We start from the raw sequence: 17,825 nt of genomic DNA on the forward strand, positions 1-17,825 counted from the left end.
AACATCTTTCAAGTTCAAATATGTTTATTGAGACAAAAAAATACATCTCAAAGGTATAGAGTAGCTTAGGCTATTTCAACCTCCCCCTCCCCATCTTTCCTCATAGCTCATACCTCTCAGCGTTAGGACTAGTGTGGTGGCATATATCTGAATTTGGCCATAAGAACTGCACGCTGGTTCAGTACGATCTAAAATTGGTAAGACATAAACTTTATACATGATCCTAACCTTTTTAATTGAAGCTCTATTATTAACCAGCCTTCCCTAATACTAAGCAGCTGATGACATTTTTTTGGTGTAGAAAGATTATGTAATGAAATAACCTAACCTAACCAAAATTAAACCTATAGGAACCTTAACCTAACTTAACCATGGTTAGAGAGTAGAGAATATCACTAATTCCGGAGTCGTTCCCAATTCATTCTCTCTTGAGCGGCTCTCCTCCCTGAGGGCAGGTGGCGGCGGCGGCTGACTTTGTATTAGTGTGCCCCCTATTGCTCTAATTGGGATAGGATTAACATGTCAGGTATTGAGGCTTAATTAATTATATATAATGCGATATACTCTGTGAAGTTTTTCCAGTGATAACTTATTTTTGTGTATACGTTTTTAAAAGTATACTTTTACTTTTAAACTTTTACTATACTTTTTATAGACTATAATTTTAAACATTCGACTGTTTAAGTGGATGATGGTTGTTCAGTATTTAATTTTTTGCCCATTGCTAATGAAATTAATTATATTTTTTATTTGTTTAGTACCAAGTGCTAGTAAAATTCATTTATTCTGAAATATTAAATTGCAGGCACCATATTTATTTATATACAAGAAGGTACATTGGGTTTGTGAGAATACATAGCATAGTACAGTAATTACACTCTTGTAAAGCCACTAGTACGCGCAGCGTTTCGGGCAGGTCCTTAATTTAACAGATAATTTTAAGTAGGTAAATTCTATCAGAATTAATAAAATGATAAATACATTGCAAGAAAAAAATGAGATGAGAGAGATTAGTAAGTATATTAAAGCACATTGGTATATTACTATATTAAAGTAACCACTGTTGTTACAGTTTGTCCTGCACGTGTTACCTTAATACACCTGTAATATATTTGATCTGATGTTTCAGCCTTCCCCAACCGTCAGGCCCCGGACAGCGCTCGGGATTCGTAGTCCTATGGTTCCGGGTGCGATCCCCGACAGAGGCGGAAACAAATGACCAGAGTTTTTTTTTTACCCTGATGCCCCCTGTTCACCTAGCAGTAAATAGGTACCTGGGAGTTAGACAGCTGCTATGGACTGCTTCCTGGGGGTGTGTAACAAAAAGGAGGCCTGGTCGAGGACCGGGCCGGGGGACGCTAAGCCCCGAAATCATCTCAAGATAACCTCAAGAAGCCAGTGGCTGGAATAACTGGCATACAACTGACCTACTTATACTAGCAGCAACGTTGGTTGGATCTTTGCTTTACCTGCAATGTCGTTTTTTGTAAATAATGTTTCTGCTGCGTATCTTTTCACTCTGAGGTACTCATTTCTGGCTCTCTTGCATTCATCTCTGTTCTCTATTGTTGTTCTTCTCTAGAGTTGTTCATGCCGTCTTGCTTCTGCACTTTGCTAAACAAATATCTGATGCTCCTAAAGCTTGGACTGCAAACTGATGGGGTCTAGAAGAAAACCATCGCTTCCTGGCCATATTTATAGGTTCCTGGTAATTCTTCGAGACATTCAGGCTTCGATGGCGTTAAGATATAAGGAAGAATTTACTATTTCTTAACTTTTGTATTATGAGCTCACGATGAAAGAAAATACCAAGTATTTCCGAGGATCTTGTTAAACACAGCCTAGCCTAATGAGGTGTTGAGTCTTAACCCCGGAGACAAGAAAATCAAGCGACATTTAATCCCTTATCAACTCGGGATTGATTGATAGAGATTAAGCCACCTCCTGAACCTGTCCTCTTACAAATTACGTCTAAATTTAGCCGTTTGCACGTATGGCTGAAAACTGGCGTAATTTGATAATGAAAACAAATTTAAAATAAATTCTGAATTTTTTTCCAAAACAGTAAGTTAAGGGTCCTCTGGTAGGTTAGGAGGGCAGGACATTCTCCTAAAGTTTCAAATCGTCATGAAAAACGTTAGTTGAAAGTGTCCTCTCCTAACCTAACAGACTAAGCTGGAGGACCCAAACAGAAAATGGGACAGTTCATCACTTTTGTGCGCCGATTTCATTTCAAATTACGTCAGCTTTCGGTTATCGCGCGCATACGAGCGAAAAGCGACGTTATTTTTAAAAGGACGAGTTGCATGAATAACACGTAATCACTGGGGATAATTTCCTATAGTGACATGTGAAATGCCTTGTCCAATGGTACGAGAAAACGTGTGTGCAGGGTACCATTGGAATGTTAAATATAGAATATGATTAATAATTGTGTACTGAATGGGTTTGTGAGCGCCTTGAGGCTCCCTATATAGACGAGGGTAGAAATAGCCTATGCTTCTCTATCCTTTTGAGATGTACTTTATATTCTCAATAATCGTACTTGAACTTGTGAGCCCAGAACTCATCTTTTGAACCCGGTGCGTTGGTAATGCTTACACTGAATATCTTACACTTATTTTGTTTTAAGTTCATTGCCTTAGTACTTCGAGGATGAAGGATGTCAGAATTTATCCTCAGGAGAGACTACCATATTGAGGGTTACACAGTTTTAATTACGCGAAGGTCATCTGGCCCAAAGTAGGGTTGCTTTCAGAGGTCAGATGTTAACACAGAGGGTCAATCCTTTCAAGGTGTCTCCGCTCTCCAGGGTTAATATTTTAAATCGGGATTCTTTCAATTGATCTATCATTTACATGCGAGTCTTTTTGAAGAAGCCTATGGCGGAGTCTATCGTTCAGAGAGGGTGAGCCAGTTCTCTGGCTCACCCTCTCTGAACGATATGCTTATATTCGTCCCGATATGCTATATATATGCTTATCGGGCGGCTTATATAACAAAGGATACTTTAGAGGTAAGTTTACATAGGCAAACAACTAGCATGGAGGTAAATTAACAAACACTTAACATTAGTATTGTAAATAAGTAGACACCAAGAGTACTGTACATCTGCGAACACCAGTGTATTAATATGTACATCAGGTAATTAACAATGGACACTTGGGCTGTAAGCAGTGGACATAAGGGACGTAGGGAGCGGCTCCAGTACTCACCAGGGATGTGATGAACTGAGGACGGTCGAAGAGGATGCCCTGGACGGCCCGGTAAATGTCCACCTCTCCCTGCAGGCGCACCTTCGACAGGATCAAGTCCAACGCCGCCACCACACCACTGGCAGAGTACCCATCACTGGCGGGGATCACCACACGATGTTAGTGTTCATCACCTCACACTCCCATGCATCATCACTCCACCCATGGCTCACTCATCCACATATACCCACTCCCATCACTACACCAGAAGCCCGCCCACCCACCCACACATATCAATGCCCCACCTATCGCAACAAACTCTCCCACCCACACGCCAATATACCTAGATATATCGACGAATGAGGCCCGGTCCGCACTTAAGAGAAAGGAGAACTACTGGAGATTTTTACTGAAACTACAAATATAAAGTCTTGAAGTCTGAGTTTGAGATGAAACACAAGAGACAAATCACTGGCGAGTGGTCCCTAACAAAATATCACCTGCAAGGTGCATAGACAATGGCTAGTCAAAGAAAAGTCGACCAACTTCAGAAGGTAAAATTCTCAACCGAAAAATAGCAAGTCTTCTGAGAAGTAAATTAGTGTCTAGCAATCTTATTGAATTTTATGTCAATGGCCAAGTTCAGACAAGAAAAAGAGGAACGAGTCGTCAAGTCTAAGACATAAAACACATTTGAAAATTTCTCCGCCAAATATAATTTCATTCACTTGGACCATCGGAGCCCCGGTGGTCCAAGTGAATGAAATGTTATCATCAAGAGCACCTACCTGTAAGAGTTCCTACCTGCAAGTGGTGGTGGTGGTGGCAGCCAAAGCAAGATCACTAACCTGCAAGTGGTGGTGGTAGTGGTGGTGGCGGTGGTGGTGGCAGCCAAAGCAAGATCACTAACCTGCAAGTGGTGGTGGTGGTGGTGGCGGCGGTGGCGGTGGCGGTGGTGGTGGCGGTGGCGGTGGCGGTGGTGGTGGCGGTGGTGGTGGTGGTGGTGGTGGTAGTGGTAGTGGTAGTGGTAGTGGTAGTGGTAGTGGTAGTGGTAGTGGTGGTGGTGGTGGTGGTGGTGGTGGTGGTGGTAGTGGTAGTGGTGGTGGTAGTGGTGGTGGTGGCAGCCAAAGCAAGATCACTAACCTGCAAGTGGTGGTGGTGGTGGTGGTGGCAGCCAAAACAAGAGCACTAACCTGCAAGTGATGGTGGTGGTGGTAGTGGTGGTAGTGGTGGTGGTGGCAGCCAAAGGAAGAGCACTAACCTGCAAGTGATGGCTGTCAGGGAGGCTGGAGACAACTTGCGGAGTTCATGCAGGTGTTCGAGGAGCAGGAGCAGAGGCAGAGGTATGGCAGGCAGCTCCTCGTCGGCGTCCCAGTCCAGCAGGTGCAGGACATTAACCTGGAGAGGCAGTGACATCCTCTACGTGGCAGGGGAGAGAGACATGGACGTGTGAGGGAGGGGGGACAACTGCTGGAGGGACAGAAGGTAAAACATAGCAAAAGAAGTATAGTAAGTATAAATAGTGAAAGGGTTTCAAGTGAGGGGGTGGCATAAGCAGGTATAGCACTAGAAAAGGATCAGGATAAGGATTTGGGATGGGACGGGGAGGGAAAGGAATGGTGCCCAACTACTTGGACGGTCGGGGATTGAACGCCGACCTGCATGAAGCGAGACCGTCGCTCTACTATCCACCCCAAGCGGTTGGGCGCCATGGAAAGAGAGGTACTCCACTAGAGGGCTCCTTACCGAGCTGACAGGGAAGATGGTGACGCAGGTGTCAGTAAAGTAGTGGTGATTGGTGACATTCTCCACCTTCACCATGACGTGGTCCATCTCCACCTCACCGCCAGATGGCAGCACAGATGGGTACTCCTCCTGTCAATGTGAGGCCAGAAGTAGTGTCTGGAGCCGCAGTGAATAGGTGCTAAACACGTTATACTTTCCATTCACCTGGGCTGCAAGGGGCTGGAACCGTTCACTAATCAGTTGTAGTAAGGAAAAGTCGGTAATTCCAGTTTGGTAGCAGAATACTGCTTCTGGAAATTGTCCTTACGGCGAATACTCATAGCCCAGTCGATAGAGCTTCGGCCTCACACGCGTGGGGTCCACGGTTCGATTCTCCTAGACCCCAGGGGAATGGAATGTTTATTTCCACGGAAGTGTGGATGACAATTAACAAGTTATGCATTAAAATTTCCTTTTAAGAACCGAAGAAAAGTGGGTAGGATGAATTAACGACAATATAATTGGTTAAAAACCCCAGACTTGTGTATTTGTGACATTTATGTCAAGAAATTAAACAAGTCTTTGGCACTCTCCTGAGTGCTTTGTCAAGGTCTGAGTGTGTGGTAAGGGTGAAACTTATATCTCAACTACTAATAATAATTGGTAATTAACTACTACTAATAATTAGTCGTTGAGGTGTAAGTCTCGTCCTAATCACAATATTTATTGTATATTTCAAATAAAATATATATATTTGCCGCTAGCTTGGAGATTTGAATACAGCATGAAGTCATATTCTCGCTGGTGTAGGGTGTTGGCTTGGAAATGTTAATGGAACATGAGGATGTGAATGGTGGTACCTGTTTGAGACCTGCTTGACGGGGTTCTGGTAATTGTTCTACTCCCCAAACCCGGCCCGAGGCCAGACTCGACTTGTGAGACCTTGCTCTACTAGGCTGCTGCTTGGTGAGCAGTATGGAGAGGCTATGTACCCATTGTTTCACTGATAGCCAATGGATTTATTAGCCAGGGTATATATATTGGTAAGCTATTACAACACAACATATAAATGAAGGAAGGTTTGATATGGATAAATATTTGGTCTGGGAAGAGGGAGAGATTTCACATATAAAGCAGTCAGAAGTGTTTGGGGTGGATGTAAATACGAGGTACAGCTGAGTATGGCCCAATAGGCTTTCTGTAGGTTCATTCAATCTTATGTTCAATAAGCAATTTTTGACTATGTACTGAAATATTGGGGACAAATATGCAGTCTGTCTGGTCACCAAAAATGTTTCATACGATTTGAGTAATCTTTAACAAGTTATTAAAAATCTTCGACAGGCAACATTTTTTTAATAATCTTGGAATAGTCACTGAACAATATTGGGGGAAAACTAGACTAACTGGAGCAAAAATATATGAAGAACTAACTTTTGGGACAAACTGTTTAGAGGAATACCAGGCAGCAACGAAGCCTTGACGTCATTTATGGAAAAAAGGGGCCAACGGTGAACCATTGTACAGGCCGAACTCCTTCGTCCTAGTTTACACTACTAGAGTGGTGGTGGAGGGTGACCCAGTCCCACCCCTTGCTGACCTGTTGGTGGTGAGGATGGTGGTGGAGGATGACCCAGGCGCACACCTTGCGCTCGTACATCATGCGCCACACATGCGCCAGGGTGCAGGGCAGCGGGTGTTCTGTGACGATGACCGCATCCCTCTGCGTCACCCCGTTCACCCTCACGGCGTTCACGTACTGCGACTCCGGTCGTCCGCAGATCATCTGGAGGAAGACCTGGCGCCCGTCCACTGCGGCGAAGACCGCCATGACGGAGAGACGACAGAGATCAAATATCTATATTGACAACATTTATATTCACCTTTCCCTGTCATGTATCAGTGAACATGCTGTTCATTGTGAACCTTGTCTCCAGTAGAGATATTTTGATGGCGACAAGTTATGTAATAATAGGGCTAAAAGGGAGAGAACGCTACATAAATATATCCAAGAAGACATTTCCTTCCTGAAGGTAAGAGATTCCTGGTAGCTGGGAAGTCATGATATCACTCCTCCCATGAAACTAGTTCCAAGACGCGGAGGCCTAGTTTTGGAGTAATTGTACATTGTATGTAGATCTTTTGTAAAGGAAAAATGGACTCGTTTATATAACCTACCAATAGAGAGCAGTTAAATGAGATAATATAGAGAATGATCAGAATTGATGAGAGATCTGGTATCAAGGGGCGGGTGACGTAGCACACCAGACAGTAACTGACGAGACTTGACGGAGGGAGGACGTGTTAACCGTCGGCCTTGATTTAAGAGGGTTACATTCTGCCAGATATTCAGGTAAGTCACAATTTTATATTTAATCAAGTTGCAGGAGACCCTAAGAGTACTTTGAGATACTACTAAGTGGGACGTTACATTCTGTAGCCTATATTCATGTGATTAAAATCCTAAAGTAATGGAATGTTTAGACCTTATTCTATTTGCCACTGTGGCAAACATTTACATATTACCTTCAGGTATGTCTCGTGGCATTTATTGCTTGATGGCAAAGGGTGAAGGCCGCACTTACCACTGTCTTCATCTCCCACACTGTTGCCAGTCCAGGTATGTACTCCTGTTGATGGGCTTCGTCTGATAACTTTCATGAAGATAAAGAACAGGTAACTAGTCGAGCAGCGTCACAAGGAGTGTGACGGAGTTTTTTTTTTTTTATTATTATTATTTTCTACCACAGACGTGGCCACACATTTACAATGCTAACCAGCATATATATACATTTTCTTCTGTCCTCCATGGACAGGGTTAGAGAAATGTTAAACATAGAGTTCAAGGGTTGGAGGGAGGCTTTGTGTTCTTGGGGAGGCCATTGGGTATGGGGAGTCTAGTTATCTAGGGGGGTTGGTGACCATTTCGAGGTTAGTAGTCACGGGGCGGCCAGCGGCCACTGGCCGACCGCGTCATCCGCGGACGCGGTCGATGATGACATCCGCGTGGCCAGTGGCCACGCGGATGTAGTGGATGCGGAGGTAATTTCACCCACCTGGAAGGATGTGCTGATGACGGTTCATGTGGGCGTGGGCGGGGTTCTCTCCCCATTTATAGGTCAAGTCCCGCGGCAGGTTCTTGAGCTTCTGCAGGAGGGGAGAGAAGGGAAGGATCACCTCCTGGTCGTATGCAACAGCTCTCAACACACACTGCCACACCCAGTCTATCCTCGCCAATTGTACATAATAGCATTTTGACCTATAACTCTTTTTAACGTTAAAAACTGGTGTACAAATCATGTACCATGCACAAATCATATAAATTATTATTATTATTATTTTTACATACAAATGGGTACAAGAGGAGACTCATACTCCTGTTGGCAGACTGAGAGCTATTCTTCACTTCAAGATAAGTTGTACCCTTCTTGTTGCTCCTGGAATACCGCCAACCTGCTCAGGAAGAAGTCTCCTGACGTCAGTTGGGGTAACGTGAAAGAGATGAATGTTGTCTATGCCTTTACTTGCCCATTTGAGGACTATCAGCCCCATTACTCTCTCCATATAGACCAGACGACAATATTTCTTTCATGGGGCCTAACAATGTTCAAACAACAAGGCTCTATCAAGTATCACATCGTTAAACACAACCACATCATCACCAGAGATGACGACCACTAACACACACACACATTCGGCAGATGCAATGCCAATAGTAAACTAGCCATATCCGAAGCACTACATATCACATATATTCGTCCAACTATCAACAGCCAACTTCCACTTAGGTATATCCGGCCATCCACAAGATGAAAAGTGGCACTTCACGTCTTCAAACCCACCAACGTCTACCAAGTAATTAACTTTGTCCTGCATTGTGCACATACTGTCAACCCTGCTACTTTCCTCTTCCTCCGTACATGTTGAAGACAGCTGCTGCAAAACACGTAATATAGCAAAATAGTGCAAGTCAAAATAAAATTTCAAAATGAACACCGAGTGCTTCATTATAACTCCAGTAGATCCATCTTTCAGTTGCCTGGGGACACCTATTAGGGTATTCCATAATACACTGACTACTGGGTAAGAAGAGTGACCAAGTGATGCCAAAATCCTGTCAAACCTTTCCGGCTTTTATACCTCAGAAAGAACATATTGGCAAAGCTCAGATTCTTGCAGATGGTGTGTAACGATGCTTGGAAACACATACTGATGTAAACAAGATGTCTTGATGGCAGGTAGATGCCTGCGACTCGCTATTTTTGAAAGTCAAGGAAGGAAGACAGATTCAATACAAACATGGAACGAGGTTTCATTGCCCTCAGAGCTGTAGAACTTGGGAATAAGTTGACAACTAGATAGATATTTTGATGTTATCCATGTACACTGAACCCAGGTGTCAGCATGACAAATATGACGTCGTGTGAGGAGAGGAAGGAAGTGGTGGTAGTGACAAACTGTCATGGTGTCCATGCTCCATCAGCAGATAATGAGAATTCCCAGAGATACTTGTAACCGAGTCTAAGCCGAGCAGTAGTAACATCTAGAAGACTGCTGATTTTATTGAATGATCCATAGATGTGTGGCTCCTCTTGCATGATAGTATGATGATAGATGGAATTACTGGTGTCAATTTCACTTTGTCTCAGATCTACAAGATCTTGTTGAAGTTCTCGGTGTACTGCTGCTCTCAGATTGCTCATTGACAATCCAAGGTTACACTCAACGGCTTCTTTAAAGGCAGATTCTTTGGCTAACTTATCAGCTCTATCACGCATTCGGAGGCCAACATGAGATGGAGACCACATGAAATGGACTCCATAGTCCATAGTTACCATAGTTAATAATTTTGTTGTATTTGTGTCTAGCTTCGGACCATGTAACTCACTCACTCACTCACTCACTCACTCACTCACTCACTCACTCACTCACTCACTCACTCACTCACTCACTCACTCACTCACTCACTCACTCACTCACTCACTCACTCACACACACAGGCCGTCTCACCAGGTATTCGTCCTTGAGGTTGCCCACGATGCGTTCCATGTGGTGGGGGAAGGCAGCGACGGGGTAGCTGGTGGTCTCACCGAAGAGCAGCTCCAGCAACACCTGGTGACAGAACCTGTACTGCGCCTGTGTGGGAGACAAGAGGTCAGCACAGGGTCAGAGATAGGGTGGGAGGGAGAGTTACCATGGAGTCAAGAGAAGGAACGGATGGAGAGGTCAGCACTGGATCAGGGAGAGGGAGGTAGGGACAGGTCAGCATTGGGTTCAGGGAAAGGAAGAGAGGGAGGGAGGAAGAGGTCAGCAATGATTCCCGGAGAGGGAGAGATTCAGAAGTGAGGGAAAGGAGAGGTTGGAAGGTTGGTCAATATTATAAGAACATATGTATATGTCACCAAAGCATGAGTTAAATCACACAAAAAGCTAAAGACCTACATGGATCACTAGCCGTGAGCTCCAAACACCGACGAAATGTTTCTATTCTTTTCAGGGTTGTCAACTCCACACTTGTCCTACAGCGTTAAATTTGGTATCACTGTGATTGCAATTAAATTCCCTCCACGGACATATGCATATAAATGTAGAATCATGATCGCGGCCCACACCAAGAGTGTGTGAAGTGGGCGATTACACTTGCCGTGTTAACAATACAATAGTCTTTCCACTAAGTTACAATACAATGCATTTTCCCAAATATGCCATGTGCCTATTAGAGAAAACGAAAATTTAATGGCAAACAATTTCATACTATCCCCAAGTCGATCGAATAAGAATTGGATTTTATATAAATATTTTGTAATCGCGCGTAAATTTACGACGCTACGGCAACTCGTGGTAAAAATACCGGTATTTACGAGTCGTTTATTTACGACCCCGGGGGCGGGGGGGGGGGGCGAAGGTGATAATTATTAAAGTAAGAATATACCCGGGAAGGTAATGTCATCAGAATGTGTAGGGAAGGGAAGGGTGTGAGGGGAGGGCAGGGTGTGTGGGAGGGAAGGGTGTGAGGGGAGGGCAGGGTGTGAGGGGAGGGCAGGGTGTGTGGGAGGGCAGGGTGTGTGGGAGGGCAGGGTGTGTGGGAGGGCAGGGTGTGTGGGAGGGCAGGGTGTGTGGGAGGGCAGGGTGTGTGGGAGGGCAGGGTGTGTGGGAGGGTTGGGTGTGTGGGAGGGTTGGGTGTGTGGGAGGGAAGGGTGTGTGGGAGGGAAGGGTGTGTGGGAGGGAAGGGTGTGTGGGAGGGAAGGGTGTGTGGGAGGGAAGGGTGTGTGGGAGGGAAGGGTGCGTGGGAGGGAAGGGTGCGTGGGAGGGAAGGGTGCGTGGGAGGGAAAGGTGCGTGGGAGGGAAGGGTGTGTGGGAGGGAAGGGTGTGTGGGAGGGTTGGGTGTGTGGGAGGGAAGGGTGTGTGGGAGGGAAGGGTGTGTGGGAGGGAAGGGTGTGTGGGAGGGGGTGTGTGGGAGGGCAGGGTGTGTGGGAGGGTTGGGTGTGTGGGAAGGAAGGGTGTGTGGGAGGGAAGGGTGTGTGGGAGGGGTGTGTGGGAGGGAAGGGTGTGTGGGAGGGGTGTGTGGGAGGGGAGGGTGTGTGGGAGGGGAGGGTGTGTGGGAGGGAAGGATGTGTGGGAGGGAAGGGTGTGTGGAAGGGAAGGGTGTGTGGGAGAGAAGGGTGTGTGGGAGAGAAGGGTGTGTGGGAGGGAAGGGTGTGTGGGAGGGGTGTGTGGGAGGGGTGTGTGGGAGGGGAGGGTGTGTGGGAGGGGAGGGTGTGTGGGAGGGGAGGGTGTGTGGGAGGGAAGGATGTGTGGGAGGGGAGGGTGTGTGGGAGGGAAGGGTGTGTGGGAGGGAAGGGTGTGTGGGAGGGAAGGGTGTGTGGGAGGGAAGGGTGTGTGGGAGGGAAGGGTGTGTGGGAGGGAAGGGTGTGTGGGAGGGAAGGGTGTGTGGGAGGGAAGGGTTTGTGGGAGGGAAGTGTGTGTGGGAGGGGTGTGTGGGAGGGAAGGGTGTGTGGGAGGGAAGGGTGTGTGGGAGGGGTGTGTGGGAGGGAAGGGTGTGTGGGAGGGGTGTGTGGGAGGGAAGGATGTGTGGGAGGGAAGGGTGTGTGGGAGGGAAGGATGTGTGGGAGGGAAGGGTGTGTGGGAGGGAAGGGTGTGTGGGAGGGAATCGTGTGTGGGAGGGAAGGGTGTGTGGGAGGGAATCGTGTGTGGGAGGGAAGGGTGTGTGGGAGGGCAGGGTGTGTGGGAGGGAAGGGTGTGTGGGAGGGGTGTGTGGGAGGGAAGGGTGTGTGGGAAGGAAGGGTGTGTGGGAGGGAAGGGTGTGTGGGAGGGAAGGGTGTGTGGGAGGGAAGGGTGTGTGGGAGGGAAGTGCGTGTGGGAGGGAAGTGCGTGTGGGAGGGAAGGGTGTGTGTGGGAGGGAAGGGTGTGTGGGAGGGAAGGGTGTGTGGGAGGGCAGGGTGTGTGGGAGGGAAGGATGTATGGGAGGGGTGTGTGGGAGGGAAGGGTGTGTGGAAGGGGAGGGTGTGTGGGAGGGAAGGGTGTGTGGGAGGGAAGGGTGTGTGGGAGGGAAGGGTGTGTGGGAGGGAAGGGTGTGTGGGAGGGAAGGGTGTGTGGGAGGGAAGGGTGTGTGGGAGGGAAGGGTGTGTGTGGGAGGGAAGGGTGTGTGTGGGAGGGAAGGGTGTGTGTGGGAGGGAAGGGTGTGTGTGGGAGGGAAGGGTGTGTGTGGGAGGGAAGGGTGTGTGTGGGAGGGAAGGGTGTGTGTGGGAGGGAAGGGTGTGTGTGGGAGGGAAGGGTTGTGGTGGGAGGGAAGGGTGTGTGTGGGAGGGAAGGGTGTGTGTGGGAGGGAAGGGTGTGTGTGGGAGGGAAGGGTGTGTGTGGGAGGGAAGGGTGTGTGTGGGAGGGAAGGGTGTGTGTGGGAGGGAAGGGTGTGTGTGGGAGGGAAGGGTGTGTGTGGGAGGGAAGGGTGTGTGTGGGAGGGAAGGGTGTGTGTGGGAGGGAAGGGTGTGTGTGGGAGGGAAGGGTGTGTGTGGGAGGGAAGGGTGTGTGTGGGAGGGAAGGGTGTGTGTGGGAGGGAAGGGTGCGTGTGGGAGGGAAGGGTGCGTGTGGGAGGGAAGGGTGCGTGTGGGAGGGAAGGGTGCGTGTGGGAGGGAAGGGTGCGTGTGGGAGGGAAGGGTGCGTGTGGGAGGGAAGGGTGCGTGTGGGAGGGAAGGGTGCGTGTGGGAGGGAAGGGTGCGTGTGGGAGGGAAGGGTGCGTGTGGGAGGGAAGGGTGCGTGTGGGAGGGAAGGGTGCGTGTGGGAGGGAAGTGTGCGTGTGGGAGGGAAGGGTGCGTGTGGGAGGGAAGGGTGCGTGTGGGAGGGAAGGGTGCGTGTGGGAGGGAAGGGTGCGTGTGGGAGGGAAGGGTGCGTGTGGGAGGGAAGGGTGTGTGGGAGGGAAGGGTGTGTGGGAGGGAAGAGTGTGTGGGAGGGCAGGGTGTGTGGGAGGGCAGGGTGTGTGGGAGGGCAGGGTGTGTGGGAGGGCAGGGTGTGTGGAGGGCAGGGTGTGTGGGAGGGCAGGGTGTGTGGGAGGGCAGGGTGTGTGGGAGGGAAGGGTGTGTGGGAGGGAAGGGTGTGTGGGAGGGAAGGGTGTGTGGGAGGGGTGTGTGGGAGGGAAGGGTGTGTGGGAGGGCAGGGTGTGTGGGAGGGCAGGGTGTGTGGGAGGGAAGGATGTATGGGAGGGGTGTGTGGGAGGGGAGGGTGTGTGGAAGGGGAGGGTGTGTGGGAGGGAAGGGTGTGTGGGAGGGAAGGGTGTGTGGGGAGGGAAGGGTGTGTGGGAGGGAAGGGTGTGTGGGAGGGAAGGGTGTGTGGGAGGGAAGGGTGTGTGGGAGGGAAGGGTGTGTGGGAGGGAAGGGTGTGTGGGAGGGAAGGGTGTGTGGGAGGGAAGGGTGTGTGGGAGGGAAGGGTGTGTGGGAGGGAAGGGTGTGTGGGAGGGAAGGGTGTGTGGGAGGGAAGGGTGTGTGGGAGGGAAGGGTGTGTGGGAGGGAAGGGTGTGTGGGAGGGAAGGGTGTGTGGGAGGGAAGGGCGTGTGGGAGGGAAGGGCGTGTGGGAGGGAAGGGTGTGTGTGGGAGGGAAGGGTGTGTGTGGGAGGGAAGGGTGTGTGTGGGAGGGAAGGGTGTGTGGGAGGGCAGGGTGTGTGGGAGGGAAGGGTGTGTGGGAGGGCAGGGTGTGTGGGAGGGCAGGGTGTGTGGGAGGGCAGGGTGTGTGGGAGGGAAGGGTGTGTGGGAGGGCAGGGTGTGTGGGAGGGAAGGGTGTGTGGGAGGGAAGGGTGTGTGGGAGGGCAGGGTGTGTGGGAGGGAAGGGCGTGTGGGAGGGAAGGGTGTGTGTGGGAGGGAAGGGTGTGTGTGGGAGGGAAGGGTGTGTGTGGGAGGGAAGGGTGTGTGTGGGAGGGAAGGGTGTGTGTGGGAGGGAAGGGTGTGTGTGGGAGGGAAGGGTGTGTGTGGGAGGGAAGGGTGTGTGTGGGAGGGAAGGGTGTGTGTGGGAGGGAAGGGTGTGTGTGGGAGGGAAGGGTGTGTGTGGGAGGGAAGGGTGTGTGTGGGAGGGAAGGGTGTGTGTGGGAGGGAAGGGTGTGTGTGGGAGGGAAGGGTGTGTGTGGGAGGGAAGGGTGTGTGTGGGAGGGAAGGGTGTGTGGGAGGGCAGGGTGTGTGGGAGGGAAGGGTGTGTGGGAGGGCAGGGTGTGTGGGAGGGAAGGGTGTGTGGGAGGGCAGGGTGTGTGGGAGGGCAGGGTGTGTGGGAGGGAAGGGTGTGTGGGAGGGAAGGGCGTGTGTGGGAGGGAAGGGCGTGTGTGGGAGGGAAGGGTGTGTGTGGGAGGGAAGGGTGTGTGTGGGAGGGAAGGGTGTGTGTGGGAGGGAAGGGTGTGTGTGGGAGGGAAGGGTGTGTGTGGGAGGGAAGGGTGTGTGTGGGAGGGAAGGGTGTGTGTGGGAGGGAAGGGTGTGTGTGGGAGGGAAGGGTGTGTGTGGGAGGGAAGGGTGTGTGTGGGAGGGAAGGGTGTGTGTGGGAGGGAAGGGTGTGTGTGGGAGGGAAGGGTGTGTGTGGGAGGGAAGGGTGTGTGTGGGAGGGAAGGGTGTGTGTGGGAGGGAAGGGTGTGTGTGGGAGGGAAGGGTGTGTGTGGGAGGGAAGGGTGTGTGTGGGAGGGAAGGGTGTGTGTGGGAGGGAAGGGTGTGTGTGGGAGGGAAGGGTGTGTGTGGGAGGGAAGGGTGTGTGTGGGAGGGCAGGGTGTGTGTGGGAGGGAAGGGTGTGTGTGGGAGGGAAGGGTGTGTGGGAGGGAAGGGTGTGTGGGAGGGAAGGGTGTGTGGGAGGGAAGGGTGTGTGGGAGGGAAGGGTGTGTGGGAGGGAAGGAGGTCAGCACAACCAGACTGACTCACCTGGTTTTCGATGAGGTTGGGTCGACCGAGGCGTAGGGCGACCAGACCTCCGGGGGCATCCAGCTGGCCGGACCCCGTCAACTGGTCGACCAGCGTCAGCACCAGCAGCAGCGTCCCCGTCCGCCCTAGCCCGGCGCTGCCACAGGACAGACAACTCAATGAGCAATGAGTGTACTCCATATAGACAATGGTAATCACTATGGGGAGGTTAGTGGATAATGGTTGATTCAACCTGTCCTCTTAAAAAGAACGTCGCTTTTGGCCGTTTGCCAGTATGGCCGAATTTGGACGTAATTTGAAAATGAAAACAAAAATTGAAAATAAATTTGGGATTTTTTTTTCAACAACAGTAAGTTAAGGGTCCTCTGATAGGTTAGGTGGGCAGGAAATTCTTATAAAGTTTCAAAACGTTATGAAAAACGTTAATTTAAAGTGTCCTCTTATAACCTCTGCGCGTACGCCGGACGACTCAAACAGAAAACGGAACAGAACGTCACTTTTGTGAGTCGATTTCATTTCAAATTACGTCCAAATTTGGCCATAGCGCGCATACCAGCCAAAAGTGACGTTATTTTTAAGAGGACGGGTTGATTCAGCACGGGCACTAGGGGCTTCGACCCCTACAGTCTCTGTGCTGTTCTTAGGCATTTATTACGGGGGATAGTGTTGGCATAGAGTAAATAACATTTCATGGCCTGTAGAGGGGGGGACTCACCTGCAGTGGACGACGACTGGACCCGTCCTCTTCCACTTGCAGATCTCATGGACCATGAGGGCGAAGCTGTAGGGCGTCTGGGGAACGTCGTGGTCAGGCCAGGACGTGAACTGGTAGTGTACCAGCTGCACCCCTCCACCACCACCACCAGGCCACCGCCACCACCAGGCCACCGCCACCACCAGGCCAGGAACATCAGAAGAAGAGCACCAGATACATAGGAGATATATATATATATATATAAGAAAACCAAAGAACTATTCCACTTGAAGGATGGATTCGAACCTTAGATAGCCTGGAGCATCACACTCACATTGAAGCATTGATATAAACAGTCTATACAACAAGGTGGTAAAATTAGATACTATAGTGAACTCTCATGTAGAAATAATTAGTAAATTGAAAGAAAGTAATGACCATTTAAATAGCAAAGTTGTATGTCTTGAGGGTTTAGTGAAAGACTTGCGCAAGGATAAGAATCAATTGGAAACAAATTGCAAAGCAATGGAAGAAGAAAATAAACTCTTAAAAATAGCCATGGAAGAAGTTAAAGTAAATTTAAACTTAAATGACTACAATAGGTTAGGTAAGGAAATTCAACAGGAGAAACAGCTTTTGTCAGCACAGATGGAGGAAGTTACACAGGGAATAGAACAGTGCAAGAAAGATATGCAACTCACCTATGCACAAGTGGCCAAGGAGAAGGAAAAAATTGAAGAACCAGTAAAGGAAGTCAAACACTGTAGCAACCAAGATAAAACAAACATTAGGCTGGAAGGGAGAAAAGAATTGGCATCTAATCCGAAGTTGGTGCAAAACACAGTTGATCGGAGTAAGTCCCTGATCATTTTTAGCTGCAAAGAAAAGGAGACAACATCTAGGTCAGAAAGAGCTGTAGGAGAAGCTAAAGTAGTAGATAAAATTGTTGGCCTCGTGGAAGGTCTTACAACCATAGAGAATGTGTGCGACTACAGGAGAATAGGCAGGTACGTAAAAGGGAAAGATCGACCTTTGAGGATCACCCTAAATGGTACCAAACAGATGGTAGAAGTACTAAGGAATGCTAGAAAATTACAAAGTGATGTGGATGGGAAAGTGTGGTCGTTAAGACGAGATCTTTCAAAAGAAGATAGAGAGAAGCTGAAACTGAACCTCGCCGAGGCAAAACGTTTAAATGAGAGCAGGAATGAAGAAGAAATCAATTCTTTTTTCTACAAAGTGATAGGGGTAGGCAGACCAGTGGTACATAAAGGCAAATCAACAAAATCATTAGAGAGAGGGACGAGTGAAAAATAAGAAAAGGGGGAACAAGTTCCTGAATATTGCATACACCAACATAGATGGAGTAAGATCGAAGATACTGGAGTTAAGTGATGTAATACAGCTGCAGACACCAGACATTGTTGCACTCACGGAGACAAAACTTGAAGATGTTATTTTAAATGAAGTCATATTCCCAAGGGGCTACTCAATTTGGAGACGGGACAGAAAAATTAGGAAAAGCGGTGGCGTTGCTGTGCTGGTGAAAGAACACCTAAAGGTGAACGAAATAATGACTGCCAATTCACAAGAAGTTGACATAATAGCACTAGAGATCTGCCATGAGGATGATAAACTAATGATCATAAATGCATATAGTCCACCGCCAAGCAGCACATGGTCAAAGGAGGAACTAGATAGTAAACGAGAAAGTCTTATAACAATAATGAGAGAGATCATAGCGAGAGCGGATAACAATAGATCACGACTGTTGATAGTTGGCGACTTCAACCTGAAATCCATAGACTGGGAAGCATATGAAGCTAAAACAGA

The 17,825-nt window shown here is 49.1% G+C and overlaps 2 protein-coding genes across 2 annotated transcripts in view; one reads left to right on the forward strand and one right to left on the reverse strand.

The window, feature by feature from the left end:
* The window catches only part of LOC123772505 (receptor-type tyrosine-protein phosphatase epsilon), a 57,998-nt gene that overhangs the window by 3,340 nt on the left and 36,833 nt on the right, over nucleotides 1-17,825 (reverse strand). The window contains exons 10-17 of the mRNA XM_045765737.2: nucleotides 16,014-16,138; nucleotides 15,299-15,434; nucleotides 9,930-10,055; nucleotides 7,976-8,066; nucleotides 6,520-6,731; nucleotides 4,941-5,069; nucleotides 4,456-4,613; nucleotides 3,216-3,351 (exon numbers count right to left, since the gene is read on the reverse strand). Of these exons, the coding sequence (XP_045621693.2) occupies nucleotides 3,216-3,351; nucleotides 4,456-4,613; nucleotides 4,941-5,069; nucleotides 6,520-6,731; nucleotides 7,976-8,066; nucleotides 9,930-10,055; nucleotides 15,299-15,434; nucleotides 16,014-16,138 (1,113 nt within the window). The remainder of the gene's footprint in view (nucleotides 1-3,215; nucleotides 3,352-4,455; nucleotides 4,614-4,940; nucleotides 5,070-6,519; nucleotides 6,732-7,975; nucleotides 8,067-9,929; nucleotides 10,056-15,298; nucleotides 15,435-16,013; nucleotides 16,139-17,825) is intronic.
* The window catches only part of LOC123772504 (venom phosphodiesterase-like), a 149,588-nt gene continuing 138,972 nt past the window's right edge, over nucleotides 7,210-17,825 (forward strand). The window contains exon 1 of the mRNA XM_069325929.1: nucleotides 7,210-7,272. The gene's annotated coding sequence lies outside the window, so the exon portion shown is untranslated. The remainder of the gene's footprint in view (nucleotides 7,273-17,825) is intronic.

Source organism: Procambarus clarkii, chromosome 17, assembly GCF_040958095.1.
Source record: "Procambarus clarkii isolate CNS0578487 chromosome 17, FALCON_Pclarkii_2.0, whole genome shotgun sequence".
Classification (NCBI taxonomy): domain Eukaryota; kingdom Metazoa; phylum Arthropoda; class Malacostraca; order Decapoda; family Cambaridae; genus Procambarus; species Procambarus clarkii.